The 14448-nt window shown below is 42.7% G+C and overlaps 1 protein-coding gene across 26 annotated transcripts in view; it reads right to left on the bottom strand.

The window, feature by feature from the left end:
- Window positions 1-14448, bottom strand: part of SP100 (SP100 nuclear antigen) — a 132093-nt gene that overhangs the window by 31539 nt on the left and 86106 nt on the right. For 22 of the 26 annotated variants that reach the window (XM_034955327.4, XM_034955331.3, XM_003845958.5 and 19 more), the window contains 5 exons: window positions 10885-10929; window positions 9709-9813; window positions 7554-7696; window positions 6003-6041; window positions 2931-2972 (listed from right to left, as the gene is read on the bottom strand). In XM_034955327.4, the coding sequence (XP_034811218.2) occupies window positions 2931-2972; window positions 6003-6041; window positions 7554-7696; window positions 9709-9813; window positions 10885-10929 (374 nt within the window). The remainder of the gene's footprint in view (window positions 1-2930; window positions 2973-6002; window positions 6042-7553; window positions 7697-9708; window positions 9814-10884; window positions 10930-14448) is intronic. The other 4 variants (XM_055109192.2, XM_055109193.2, XM_063595588.1 and 1 more) reach the window with 1 other exon arrangement.

Genomic DNA, 14448 nt, shown 5'->3' with positions numbered 1-14448 from the left:
TTGATGACTTGTTCATTTGGTTACTCTTAGGACTAATTTCTTTATTCTATTGTGTTTTCAAGTTGTTTGCTTGTATTCAACAAGCAACAGCAACTATAAATTGATGACTTGTTCATTTGGTTACTCTTAGGACTAACTTCTTTATTCTATTGTGTTTTCAAGTTGTTATGATTATAATATTAGGTTGGTGCAAAAAAGTAATTGCAGTTTTCACCATTACTTCTGATGGCGAAAACCGCAACTACTTTTTTGCCCCAACCTAATAATAAACATAGTTTATTTTCTTGGCTATTAAGTCACTCATGATTTGCATTGTGCTTGCTTTCGATCCATGGCTAAGGCCAAAATACTGATTTCCCAGTGAGATGATTTATCATTCAGGAGAATAGCATGTAGCTGTGTGTCATGACCTACCTCATCTTGTCAGCAAACTGGCCTGGTTGCAATAACAAGGTTTTTCTCCCCCACCGAGGGACATGACCTCCTGGAATAAGCCTTCCCATTGACAAGGAATGAAGAACATCTATCCCGTTAACCTAGCAGATTGATCAGCAATACTTCCATGGGAAGATTTTTTTTTTTTAATCAAAAAGGGAATGTGATAATCTACAGGTCACATTTGGCAGTTTAGTTTAAAAGTAAACAGGCTTTCCAATTAACCCACCTTGGGAAGGTCTTGTGATTCATGGTGAAATCTTGTCCCTGAATCTTATCATGAGTCTCTCAAATTGTTGACACAGTGATTAATGCATAACCCAGTGACCCTGAAAAGGACACTGATTTATTTCTGGATCTTAGAGTTTTACTGATTGTCTTGCATGGAGACATTTGAGCCTGCATGTTGCAATCTGTATCCAGTGATTGTAACTTCTGTATTGTACCCTTCAATGAGAAAGGACAGCTCTGGTGTGAGGAGTCCCTCTCTCTTCTCCTAAACTCTTCTACAAAACAGGGGTTTCCAACTCCCAGGATAAGGACCTGTACCAACCCATGGCCTGTTAGGAAGTGGGCCACACGGCAGAAGGTTAGTGGTGGGTGAGTGAGTGAAGCTTCATCTGTATTTACAGCAGCTCCCCATTGCTCGCATTGCTGCCTGAGCTCCACCTCCTGTCAGATCAGCAGCAGCATTAAATTCTCATAGGAGCACAAACCCTGTTGTAAATTCCACATGCGAGGGATCCAGGTTGCGTGCTTCTTTTGAGAATCTAATGCCTGATGATCTGTCTCTGTCTCCCATCACCCCTAGATGGGAACTTTTAGTTGCAGAAAAACAAGCTCAGGGCTCCCACTGATTCTACTTGATGGTGAGTTATATAATTATTTCATTATTTCAGTATCTATTACAATGTAATAATAATAGAAATAAAGTGCAGGATAAATTTAATGTGCTTGAAACATCCCAAAATCATCCTGCCCCCAACCCCATCCCGGTCTGTGGAAAAACTGTCTTCCACAAAATTGGTTCCTGGCACCAAAAAGTTTGGGGACCTCTGCTATAAGAGCACTTCAACTTGTGGCCAGTGCGGTGGCTCATGCCTGTAATCCCAGCACTTTGGGAGGCTGAGGCAGGCGGATCACGAGGTCAGGAGTTCAAGACCAGCCTGATCAGCATGACAAAACCCTGTCTCTGCTAAAAATACAGAAATCAGCCAGGCATGGTGGCACACACCTGTAGTCCCAGCTACTTGGGAGGCTGAGGCAGGAGAATTGTCTGAATCCAGCAGGTAGAGGTTGCAGTGAGCCAAGATTGTGCCACTGGACTCCAGCCTGGGCAATGGAGCGAGACTCCGTCTCAAAAAAAAAAAAAAAAAAAAAAAAAAGGCATTTCAATTTGTAAAAAACTCCAAATACTCCCAACTTTGTTGGTGTGTTTTATTGAGTCACTCCTCACATTTGGCTTTTAAGAAATCATTATCAAATTATTTCTTCCTGGCCAGCACTGTGGCTCATGCCTGTAATCCTAGCACTTTGGGAGGCTGAGTTGGGAGGATCACTTCAGCTCAGGAGTTCAAGACAAGCCTGGGCAACATAGTGAGACCCTGGCTCTACAACAAATTAAAAAAATTAGCTGATGTGGTGGCATGCACCCGTAGTCCTGGCTGTTTGGGAGGCTGAGGTGGGAGGATCACTTAAGCCCAGAAGGTTGAGGCTGCAGTGAGCTGTGATTGTGTCACTGCATTCTAGCCTGGGTGACACAGCAAGATCCTGTCTCAAAAAATTTATTTATTCCTAAACAGCCTTAATTTTGGTTGATAAGGGAGCCTGTGGAATCAGGTTTGTACATCATTGAGCACCAGTCAAGAAGTGAGAGTAAACATGCCTCATCAGTTGCCAAGTGGTGATGGTTTTTGTCCTAACCAGCTCAGCACACTGAGCCTAAACCTCCCTCAAGAGTGGCAATAGGGGCTTCATAAGAGACTCACTTTTCCTCTGTGTGTTCCTCTGCAGAACTAATGACAGAGTCCACACCTCGAACTCACCAGCTTGGCTCAGTCTGTTCCTTCTGGCTGACTGAGCTCTGTCTGCACCTTGGAGCGGATATTTGGGATTTTCCTTTCCATTCACACCACCTACTTGAAAATGCTTTTATTTTCTGACATTTGATCCTTCTCCCTAATCAGCAGGCCAGCCCTGCCCATTACTACTTCAAGTTCTTGTCTCTGGAGGCCTCGGTGATCTAGAGCTCAGCCTCCTATACTCACTTTCTAAGGGAAATGAGGAAATTTGAAGATTTCTACTGAAACAAAAGGATGCTTTTGCACTGAGACACCCAATCCCAGACCCAGGTACCTGGCTTGCATCTTCTCATCACACACAGCAACATACTCCAACTGAGACTGAGCATGCTTCGGGGAAAGGCAGTCATGACATAGTGTGCCTGGAGAAAGGCCTGACTTATTTTGGGGTCATAGTCGGAAATTTATACTTACACAAGGGTCAACTAAGGTATTGTTGTGAGACTCCAGTATTCTCTGTTGAAAAAAACAGAAAGATTGGTACAATATTGAGTGTGATTTTTCATTAACCCCACATTTGAACAGACTTCTTTATTTTTAAGGGATTCATGCCACAGCCCTTCTTTTGTTTCATGTCTGCTTTTATGGACCTGTACATCTAACTGAAGAATAAAAAAGCACTAAATTATGTGTCAGTGACAGTTTGGCCCAATGCAAGTGCCATTTCCTGGCTCTCACACCCAAGGCAGGCCTTCGTGAAACCATTCAGGGAGACTGAGCTGGAGCAACTCTATTGGTCCTCCTACTTCAAGGGGCCTGCAGGCATGTTTGTCTAAATTTGGAAGTGTCCAGGTGCAGTGGCTCACGCCTGTAATCCCAGCACTTTGGGAGGCTGAGGAGGGCAGATCACAAGGTCAAGAGATCGAGTCCATCCTGGCCAACATGGTGAAACCCCGTCACTACTAAAAATACAAAAATTAGCTGGGTGTGGTGGCGCGCACCTGTAGTCCCAGCTACTTGGGAGGCTGAGGGAGGAGAATCGCTTGAACCCGGGGGGTGGAGGTTGCAGTGAGCTGAGATTGCGCCGTTGCACTCTAGCCTGGTGACAGAGCTAGACTCTGTAAAAAAAAAAGAAAGAAAAAAAAAAAGGAAGTGTCATTCCATCCAGAGAAGCTGCAAAGGGAATCGACCGACTCTTCCTCCACAGCTCCCAGCGACCACAGGGCCCAGAGTCCTGGACGCCATGCAGGTGTCCCAGGAATAACTCTAACCCTTTCTGCAGCTCTCCAGGAACACATCTTTGAAGACAAAATGCCTCCAAGATCCCCAGTACTGTAGCTCTTCTCCTGAAGGTAAGCACCTCTCCACTTTCTCCTGAATCTTGAGAGCTTGCTTTGACCTAGGGTATCTGTGGAATGAAACAATGACTGCTAAAGCTTTTACCTGTAGCTCAGGGCAGAGAGGCCTTAGACAAACCACTCAGTGGGATCCAAGGCATGATGATAGAAGAGGTGGCCATATTACCACCTGCCAGAAGCAATCTGGGCCTTTTGGCTAAGATAAAGTATAGCAGCTTAGTGGCCTAGAATCTCCCACTCCATCCCATGAGTAATTCACCCAGGTAAGACAATGAGGTTGACAGAATCCTTAAGGTTCATCCTTTTGGCCTCCTTTGTTTTGCATTATTTCATTGGCCAAGCCCATCACCTGGAGCTTTGCAGTGGCTCCAAAGTTGTTTGTTTAATGGATACATAAGTGCATGAACAAATGAACACAATTGTCACTTGGGAGAAGAGGTTTCTTAGCAGCCAGTAAACAATTAGCTTGGACTTTTATGACTTATTATCCTGGGGTATCTCAGCTATCACCAGCAGGTTTAACAAAAAACTTATAAGCAGGAAAGCTGGCAACAATAGCATTTACCACGCGGTGCTGAGAGTGACACAAGCATTAGAAACTGAGGGGAGAGGAGGGAAGATAGACCCTCTGGGGAGATCCTCTGAGAACCGAGGCAATTTCACCTCTAGAACTGTGGGCCCTCAGGGAATGGAGAGAGGGTGCCTGTGATGAAGGGATGGGAGATGGCCAGCTCAATTGATTAGCCCAAACTGCATCAGCCTTGACTGTCTGGCAGTGGGTAGACATGTTTGATTTTAGTAATTATATCAAATAATGTCTTTCTCCAGAAAACCCAGTGGATACAGAGCCTAGTCACTGAATCTGTAGTCATAAAGCCAGTGGAGCAGGTAGCCCCAGGAGCCAGCTTTGTAAAGATTGTGACTTCCTGGTATGGCAGAAATATCCAAGGTCACCCATGTCAGAGCTTAGGAAAATGGAAGTTCTTCCATCTCCTTCCTTCACCAGGTTCTCTCTTATACCCAGCCTTGGAGAGGCCATGGAAGGCATCAGTGATCTCACCATTTTTCCATAGAATACATATAGTATGAAGACCACTGGTCTATGAACTCCACATACTACCTCCACAGAGGGAGAATTCACCTTCACAGATAGAAGTGAGGTCTGTGCAGCCCTTTTACTGGGGCCAAAGGGCCTCTCCACAAAGGAAAAGATTTTCCAGGTCAGCAGCCTCACAGGGCACTCTGCCTCCCAGTCCAAAATTTTCACCTGAAGAACTCTCTGTGTCTGTGTGTGTGTGTGTGTGTGTGTGGTGGAGGTAAAAGATAAAAGGAGAGAATGTTTTTTGTTGTTTGCTTCCCTGGGTGACATATGCCTATATATACATTTTAGGGGGAATTCTCCATTAGGTCATGTGTAGTGACCATGGGATGTTTCTAGGGGAACTTTTGCTTCATATTTATTTCTAAAATATATAATCCAGAAAAACCAGTGAAAAACAACCAGTGTTTATATTGAGGTTGCAAAGGCACACTGTTTTGTGCATTTCAAACTCATGCTTATTTTTCCAATGCCAGCCCTATCTTTTGTATTTAAAGAAAGTATGGCGCCAGGCATGGTGGCTCATGCCTGTAATCCCAGCCTTTTGGGAGGCTGAGGCGGGCAAATCACATGAGGTCAGGAGTTTGAGACAAGCCTGGCCAATGTGGTGAAACCCCATCTCTACTAAAAATACAAAAAAATAGCCGGGCATCATGCCACACGCCTGTAGTCCCAGCTACTGGGGAGGCTGAGGCACAAGAATCGCTTGAACCAGGGAGGTGAAGGTTGCAGTGAGCCTAGATCACACCACTGCACTCCAGCTTGGGCGACAGAGTGAGACTCTTTCTCTTAAAAAAAAAAAAAAAAAAGTATGGCATTTAGCTCCTTTACTAAAAAACACATACAATTCAGTTCTGTCTTTTAATCTATTTCTGAGGATTGTTCCCACCTCTATCTCAAATGTTTTGATGTTCAAAGAAGCCCTGGACTTATACATTGAATAATGTTTGAAAGCAGCAACTGCAAAAGCATCATATTATAAAATCAAATTTTATGATGATGGGTCAATTTAAAGACGGTAAGGCCACAGAGATAGAAAATCAACAACATAATAGACGAGACATTGGCAGAAGATCACTTGATCATCACCTTTTTTCTTGTGCTTGGTGGTTCTGGCAGAAATTTGTTCTAAAAAAGAAAAGAGATAAATGATTTGATGGGTTCTTGCTTTTATTTTGTGAGCTTAGTATTTCTGACTGCCTTCCAAATATTCCTACCGGGATATCCCACTATTAACTCAAATTCAAGGTGTTTTCATGGAAATTACTTTTCATGATTCTCCAGGGATTCAAGGAAGCATTTCAATGCCTTTCTCTGGCCTCATGACTTCTACAATCAGTCCAGAGAATGTAGCCACCTCATTACTCCCAACTTCTTGACACATTGTGGAGCAGATTTGCATGCTGTCCTTTCTATATGTGTAGAATGCCACATTCTACGTTTTTGCTAGTTGTTCATCTTTTTAGACCTAGCTCAGTGCAAGAGTTCCACAAAATGGTCCTCAACCTCAAAGCCAGAAATGACTTTCTCTTCTCCGATCTATTGTACCTCTTCCTGCAGGTGTCTCTTGTGAGAACATTGACACCGTGTCCAGGCCTGTAATTATGAAAGCACAGCCTTCCTTCTGGGAAGGGGCTCACACTTTGTATACCCTCCATAGCTTTAGATGTTGGTTCAATAAGTATTTACTGGGCAAAGATCTTTTATTTGTGTAATTTAGAGATGGGGTCTTGCTATGTTGCTCAGGCTGGAGTGCAGTGCAGTGCCTATTGACAGGTGCAAACCTACTACTGATCAGCAGGAAAGTATTGACCTGCTCTGTTTCCAACCTGGACTGGTTCACCCCTCCTTAGGCAATCTGGTGGTCCCCTATGTTGATGCTGAACTTAGCATGGATATCTCATTGGCATAGTACACTAAGCCCAGGACCCCTGGGCTCAAGTGACCCTCCTGCTTCTGTCTTCTGAGTAACTGGGACTACAGACATGTGCCACTGTGCCTGGCAGATTTTTTTTTTTAATTGTTAGAGTGGCATGAGGAAGGACTGTCTGTGGGTGTGCAACAGAAAGCACTGTATTTGGAGTCTAAAGACACAGGTTCATCTGCAGCAAAGACCCTGTGCCTGCTTTGTAACATCAAGGGGTTCATATGAGAAGCAATGTTACTTTAAAATGCAATTTATTTATATTCTCTTACAAGAATAAATTTGAGGTGGCCTATCCAAAGAAATCTTGTTGAAATATTTTGTAATCCAGGAACTACATATATATATATGTTAAATATATATGTGTGTGTGTGTGTATATTTAACATTTACCTCCCCCGCAAATTTAAGACCTCCCCTCCAACTTAAGTTACTTTCATGTGACCAAATTCCACAGTTTATTAATGGCAGAGTCAAGGCCACAATTTACTGTCCAACCTTCAAAAGGGTAAGAAATAAAGTACTTAGAGGATTAAGCTGTAATATAAGCCAGCCAACGTAATGTTCAGGTGAGAACGTTAGTAATAACATATGCATGGAGACCTGGGCAGAGGAAGTCATGATGAATTTCTGGGCACTGAGAAATTCTGCTAAAGCTTGGTGTTAGTGAAGCATGACAGCTAAATCCTTGGTTTCAGCCATCTGTCACTAGAATACCTCCATCAGGACTTTCAGGGTATATCCACCGCAGCGTATACTTAGCTTCCAGTTCTTGGATGCTCCGCGGTCTCCTTCAATTTCAAATTCCCTGGGAGTGAACCACTTTTTATCCTCACTCTGTATACACTTCTTCGAGGTTCCTGTAAGACCAAGGCAAAGTGAGCTCCCCAACTGTGAAAACACCTGAACTTGGCCTCCCCCGATGCTGGGGTCTGGGGCCACCCACTTTGGGCTTAGGATCGTAGCAGTAAAGTCTGCATTTTCCTGTCAGATATCAGGGGCTTCATACCCAGCCTGAAGGAACAGAGATGAAGGGTTCTCTCTGTCATGTGTGTACATTTCTTTGACCATCATGCAATGAGAAGAAATATTACTACCAACATTTACCTTTTCAACGTATTTTGCTATATTCCAAAGGTGGGGGTGGGTGCAAAGAATGGCCCTAAAGAATGAGCAGAATTCTTCCTCCTCCCTTCTCTGAGACCTGATATAGAGTCAGCCTGAATTTCAGAGAGGTGGATGAAGGCACAAAGCCCTCTACCATGCTCTTGGGTCCCCAGGTGGCCATGTGGAAGCTGTGACTACAGCCACATCTGCCTTGTCTTGTACCATGTTGTACATGTGGTACAATCAATTATGTTTCCTATTTTGAACTCATGGCTATTTTATATTAAAAGTAATTATGGAAATGTTATATAGTGGGAGAAGTTAAATTATGCTTATGCAACATAGTCATGGGGCAAACATTTATATTTGTTGGTGCTCAAAGAACTATGTTGTGGGGAGGTGTCAACCATGACAGATGAACATTAGTTCTGTAATTTAACAATTGTAACTTGCAAAGTATTTTATGTCTGTTTTTTATTTTTTTTCTCATAATAATACAGTGAGGCAAGTTATATTATTGTTCTGATTTTGTAGAGAAGGAAGTTCAAGGTTAGAGAGACCGAGCACCTGGCTGTAGATGAATCAGACACTCTTGGTATAGCTGAAACTTGAATGCAGGTCTTCTGATTCTAAACCCTGTGATCTTACCATTTAGCAGAAGGCTATACAGACATTATGGGAAATGGGGCTGTGAAAGTTACTGCTGAGATTCTCAGATGTGTACATTTTCCACCCAAGTACTGAGGTGCTTGCCCTTGTAGTGGGTGCTAGTTGGATGTCTTGTGGGCCTTTCACATAGGGTAAGAGGAGATGGCCTCATAGGTTAATGTTTTATGAATTTTAAAAGTGTGAAAATGTCATTGTTGTGCAAAACAGAGTTAACAGAGTGGGCCTGAGACTTTCCTTAGAGGGCCTATATGCAAGGTTGGTCATTGTCTATATGCAAGTTTGGCCACTGGCATTTAGGAATTTGGATTTTAGGAGAGTTCTATCATTCCCAGAACTCACTGTGGGCTAAACTGTTCATAATAAACAATATGGATACACATATTGTTTATCCATAAAGATAAAGCCCTTTAGAGATAAATCCCTCTTATTTATGGTTATAAACAAATGCAATTTATTTATATTCTCTTACAAGAATAAATTTGAGATAGCCTATCCAAAGAAAGCTTGTTAAAATGTTGTGTAATCTGGGAACTACCGATCCTGATGTATTATTTTCAGACATATGTAAATAAATTGCATTTATCTATAACCATAAATGAAGAAGAGGGCTCACTGTGCCTAAACTGTTTGCGCAAATGATATGGTTTATGCTGAACACCCGCTTTCCTTCTGGGAATCTGGAATTTTGGTATGTGCTAGGCAGAGGGCACCTATGTGACTGGTAAAAACCCTGGACTCCTAAACTCAGGCTGGTTTCCCTGGTAGACAACATTTTACATGTGTTGTCACAATTTGTTGCTGCAGTAATTAAATGAGTCCTGCATGACTCCACTGGGAGAGGACTCCTGGAAGCTTGCTTTTGGTTGTCTCTGAATTTCACCCCATGTGCATTTTCCCTATGGTATGTTTTGCATGCTTCTCTCATAAACCCTAGCTGTAAATGTGATGATGTCCCAAGTCCTAGGAAAGCTCCTAGCAAATCTTCAAGCCTGGGGCTGGTTTTGCAGAACCTCAAAGCAGGTGTCTACTCCTAAACAGTATGCTATCTGTGTGGATATTTTCCAGCTGAAAATCGTAGATGGACCAGTAAACTCACCTTGTTTGAATCGCTCCTTATATAGAGTGCCCTTCACCTCACCACAGGTCACAGGAAGTTCAGATTGTTTAAAATTAATATTTTCATCTTTGGGAATTCTTGGATCTGCAAGGAAGCATTTTTTTTTCCATTCCATCTACTTTTACAACTGTGCATTGTCCCTCCCCACCTGTCTTGAGAGCTTTCTTTTATAATTCAAAATGTATTGGAGGTATTTCCCCCATGAATCAGTTACATTTCAAAATCTTTCTTTCATGGCACATTAGATAGCTGTAGATACTGTTGTCCTCCATTCCACCCTCTAAAATATGACACAACAGCCTGGCATGTGGTAGGATCTCAACTTTCAAGCTGGTTGGTCATATCCACCTATCATGCAATGATTTTCCTCCTGATGTTTTGAAGGGAGATTTCCACTCATATTGCTTTGATGTTGTGTTAAAACAAACTCTCAAATTTTAGCCTCATCTCCCCATTCCAGGCATTGACTGAGGGGACAGAGGGCAGGATGGCAGAGTGGCACCTAATGGGGCACCTTTCGGGGTGGCATCTGTCTCCCTCTTTGCCAACTGCTTTGCTTCACTTTTTCACTTGAGCTTTCTCCGATGCTAAAAGGGAAGCTTGGTGTGGGGGGTTCTAGAAGAAACTGCACATTGAGAGAGGAGGGATAAAGAGAGATTGATGAAGCATTCAAATATACAGTTAGATAGAAGAAATAAAACCTGGTGTTTTCAATAGATCAATAGGGTGATTATAGTTAACATGACTTGATTATACATCTCAAAATAGCTAAAAGAGAATAATCTGAATGTTCCTGGCATCAAAAAAGGTAAATATTTAAAGTGATGGATATCCCAATAACTCTGATTTGATTATACGAAAGTATCAAATTGTCACACCTACCCCCAAGTATTTCTATCTATTACGTATTAATCAATCAACAAAAAAGAAAGTGCACATTGCTCAGGGAACCCCGCATGAGGGGTTGACTGGGGCGCTGGGGATCTGGTTCCACTGAAGCAGGTATTGAGGGTCTTAAAATGAACTGCTGGTCAACGTTAAGGCTCCAGTACTAGCTCCATATGCCAGTTAAGAAAACTGACTTATTACTCACAGTACAGAATATTAAATATTAAATGTTTAATTATGAAAAACATATCGATCACTTCTTTTTACCTCTTTTTCTTCTTCTTTTCAAAGGTCTAATGTTGGCTTTTCTTCCTGAGAAAGTTGAAAAACAACATAAATGTCTCTTTACATTGCAAATAGTAGTGTTTTACAAAACCACCATTCAAATGCAACTTTTCAGGATCCTGTCTAGAACTTAAAGAAACATATCAGGAGTCGGGAACTTTTTTTGTAAAGGGACAGATAGTAAGTAGTTAAGGTTTTTCAGTTCATAACCTCTGTTGTGACTACTCAACTCTGTAGTTGTGTCATGAATGCATCAAAGGATGCGACGGTGGCTGTGTTCCAGTAAAACTTTATTTACAGTCAGCAGGATAGATTTGCCCTGTAGGTCATACTTTGCTGACCTCTGATCTAGACTTGGTTACAACCACGATGCTTAACTGAGATGCATCCTATATTTCTCTATTAATATCTCCAAATCATTCCAAATAAATTTGAAACAGTATTTTACCTGCTTCCCAAGCAACAGGAGGAGAGCAAAAATGAAGTTGAACACGTATTCAGTGCTTGTTGTATGCCAGGAGCTATCCTTAGATCTTTGCCTCTATTAACCGACTTCATCTTTACAACAAAATCTATTAAATAGGCACTAGTACTATCCTCACTTTATAGATGAGGAAACTGATGCTCAGAGATAAATATATAAATTAAAGTGTTGACAGTTTTCTTTGGGAAAGAGTCAGAGATAAAAAGTAGAAACATAAGGTCTCAAGACAGACCTCATGGTAGACTCTACCAGTCAGATATGTAAACTTGGAAGGTTTTGTACTGAAAATGGTGAGGAAAATGACCAAGGACTTAAAAACTAACCCAATGAAGGCTATTCAAGAGGAACTTGTAGAAATTAAGGCACAAGGCCTAAGAGTTGTATGGTTAAAGATAGCACAAAGGATTGACTTAAAAGATATCTCAGGGCTGGGCCCGGTGGCTCAAGCCTGTAATCCCAACACTTTGGGAGGCCAAGGTGGATGGAGTTCTGAGGCTGAGGTCAGGAGTTCAAAACCAGCCTAGCCAACATGGTGAAACTCCGTCTCTACTAAAAATTAAAAAAAAAAAAAAGCTGGGTGTGGTGGTATGTGCCTGTAATCCCAGCTACTCGGGAGGCTGAGGCAGGAGAATTACTTGAATCCGGGAGGCGGAGATTGCAGCGAGCCAAGATCGCGCCACTGTACTCTAGCTTGGGCAGCAGAGCTTTTTTGAGACTCCATCTCAAAAAAGAAATAAACCTTGGAAGCATGTATCTATGTGTTGATCGGTGTGTCCAAATAAACAGCCAGTCATTCCAGATGTATGTTTAGATCTGCATCGTTCAAACGTGTTTGCTGAAGTCAGGGACACAAAGTGGATGCTCTTTCTTTCTAAAGGTCTGTGCCCATTATACTGTGCCCATGGCTGGTATCATAGGGTGCGGATTTGGGTCCTGCAAGCCCCAGGAGAAAAACTCCTCCAGATGCTCAATCGTGAATGCTCCTTCCTTTGAGCAAATTATGACCAGATTAGGCTGGAAAGGCATCTTTCCTTCAATCTAGCATAAAGAAACCTTGGGATTGATGATACTGTATTTTCTGGGCCTCTGTCATAACAATTACTTAGAGGTTTTTTTTTTGTTGTTTTATAACTTTATCAAGATAAAAATGGTACCATTAGACATTTACTGATAATTCACATGACAAGAGGAATCATATCCCGAGAAAAAGCATGCTCTACCGCACAAGATGTTGCCCTTAGGAAGTTTATTAAAATATTATGGAGATACATGGAGAGGAGAGATGACTAAACCCGTATAAAAGAATTATAAACTTGGCTATTGAACTAAAGGTTTCCCCCAACCCCCTTTATTTTTTTTGAGACTGAGTCTTGCCCTCTTGCTCTGTTGCTCAGGCTGGAGTGCAGTGGCACGGATCTCGGCTGGCTGCAACCTCCACCTCCCAGGTTCAAGTGATTTTCCTTCCTCTGCCTCCCAAGTAGCTGGGATTATAGGTGTGCACCACCACACCTGGCTAATTTTTGTATTTTTAGTAGAGACAGGGTTTTACCATGTTGCCCAGGCTGGTCTTAAATCCAGGGCTTAAGCAATCCACCTGCCTCAGCCTCCCAAAGTGCTGGGATTACAGGTGTGAGCCACCACACCCGGCCTGAACTAAAGGTTTAAAAGAAACACGTAAAATGTGGAAGAATGGAGACCTCAAGGAATTAGAGGAAGCTTTCTTACCACTCGTTCCTTGTCTCTCAGGTAAAATTGCTCTAGATCGATCAGTTTCAAAGACCATGATTGGGCCAAGTATGGTAGTTGATGCGGTTGCCACAGTAAAATGTCATCCACACAGGGGTGGCTCTGTGTGGGACTCTCTCTCCTGTCACTCATGATGCTCAAGTTGCAGGTGCACCCAGGAAAACTGGCCACTTCTAACTCTTCTCTCCTCCTTCCCCCAACTCTCCCTTCTCCCCACAGTTCCATCAAAAGACACTTGTGTTCTGTCTGCTTTCTTCTTTCTCATAAAGTGGTCAAACTGGAGATCCAGCTCTGGCCATAACCTGGGTATGTTCAGCCCTAGCCATTATTGGTCAATGTATATTCTCTTGCTCTCAGTTTATCTCTTGTTTAAATCCTTCTTGGACTGCAGGGATTTCCTTTCAATCAGAACCTATTGAGGGCAAACAACTTCAGGGCAAAACACCAGAAGCTCATTGCGCTGCTTCCCAGCTCTTGGCCTGGAGACATCGGGGCTGAGGAGCAGATCATGTGTAATAAAGTGCCGCAGAACTGTGCTTTCCAGTGGTTCTTTGTGTGTTCGCTGGCTCCAGCACCTCACTACAATTGTATATCCGGGCAGTCAAATGCCTGGACAAAGTAGGATTTAACTGTTCTTGGGTCTACCAGTTTTAATTCTACATTAACCATGTAAAATAATAATATGGTCAGAAAAAATTAAAAGTTATTTTAAAATATATATTTTTTCATAGCAGGGACTAATCATTCTTGGCAAAAGAGTATATCACCATGTTTAGGCGACTCTGTTTATCTCAGAATATTAGCAGAAGCCTCAACATCCAAGAATGCCACAATAGGAGCCCAGTACTCCTATATCCTAAGGCAAGATGCCAGTCTATCTGCAAAGAACATGGTAGGGGATTGGGAGCCTGGTTCTGCCAGCATCAGCCTTCCCCACCTCCAGGCCTTATGAGAGAGGCCACATTTCTCTGGAGAGAATTGTCAGATACCTTCTCTCAAGCCAAATGAGGTTTAAAGACATCTAAGCAGGAGATGGACCTCTGTCCCTGGGAATGTCAGGGAATGAGAGACTCTCAGACTCACCTCTGAGAAGCGTAAAGGTGAAGGTCATGGCTAGCGGGGTCAAGGGTGCCAGAGGGCTGAGGTGGGAGCCAGCAGGGGAATAATGAAGAAGCACGATTCCCATGGTCTGGTGCAGGCCTTGTGGATGGGAGCTGTACTGGGTGTTTTTAAGAGATACTCTCACTGAGGGAACAGCAGTGGGTTGTGTATCTTCTAGAAGGACCATCCAGTGTCTTAATTCCCAAGCAGGTTTG

This window comes from Pan paniscus, chromosome 13 (assembly GCF_029289425.2).
Source record: "Pan paniscus chromosome 13, NHGRI_mPanPan1-v2.0_pri, whole genome shotgun sequence".
NCBI lineage: Eukaryota > Metazoa > Chordata > Mammalia > Primates > Hominidae > Pan > Pan paniscus.
This window is presented reverse-complemented; position numbering and strand designations above follow the sequence as displayed.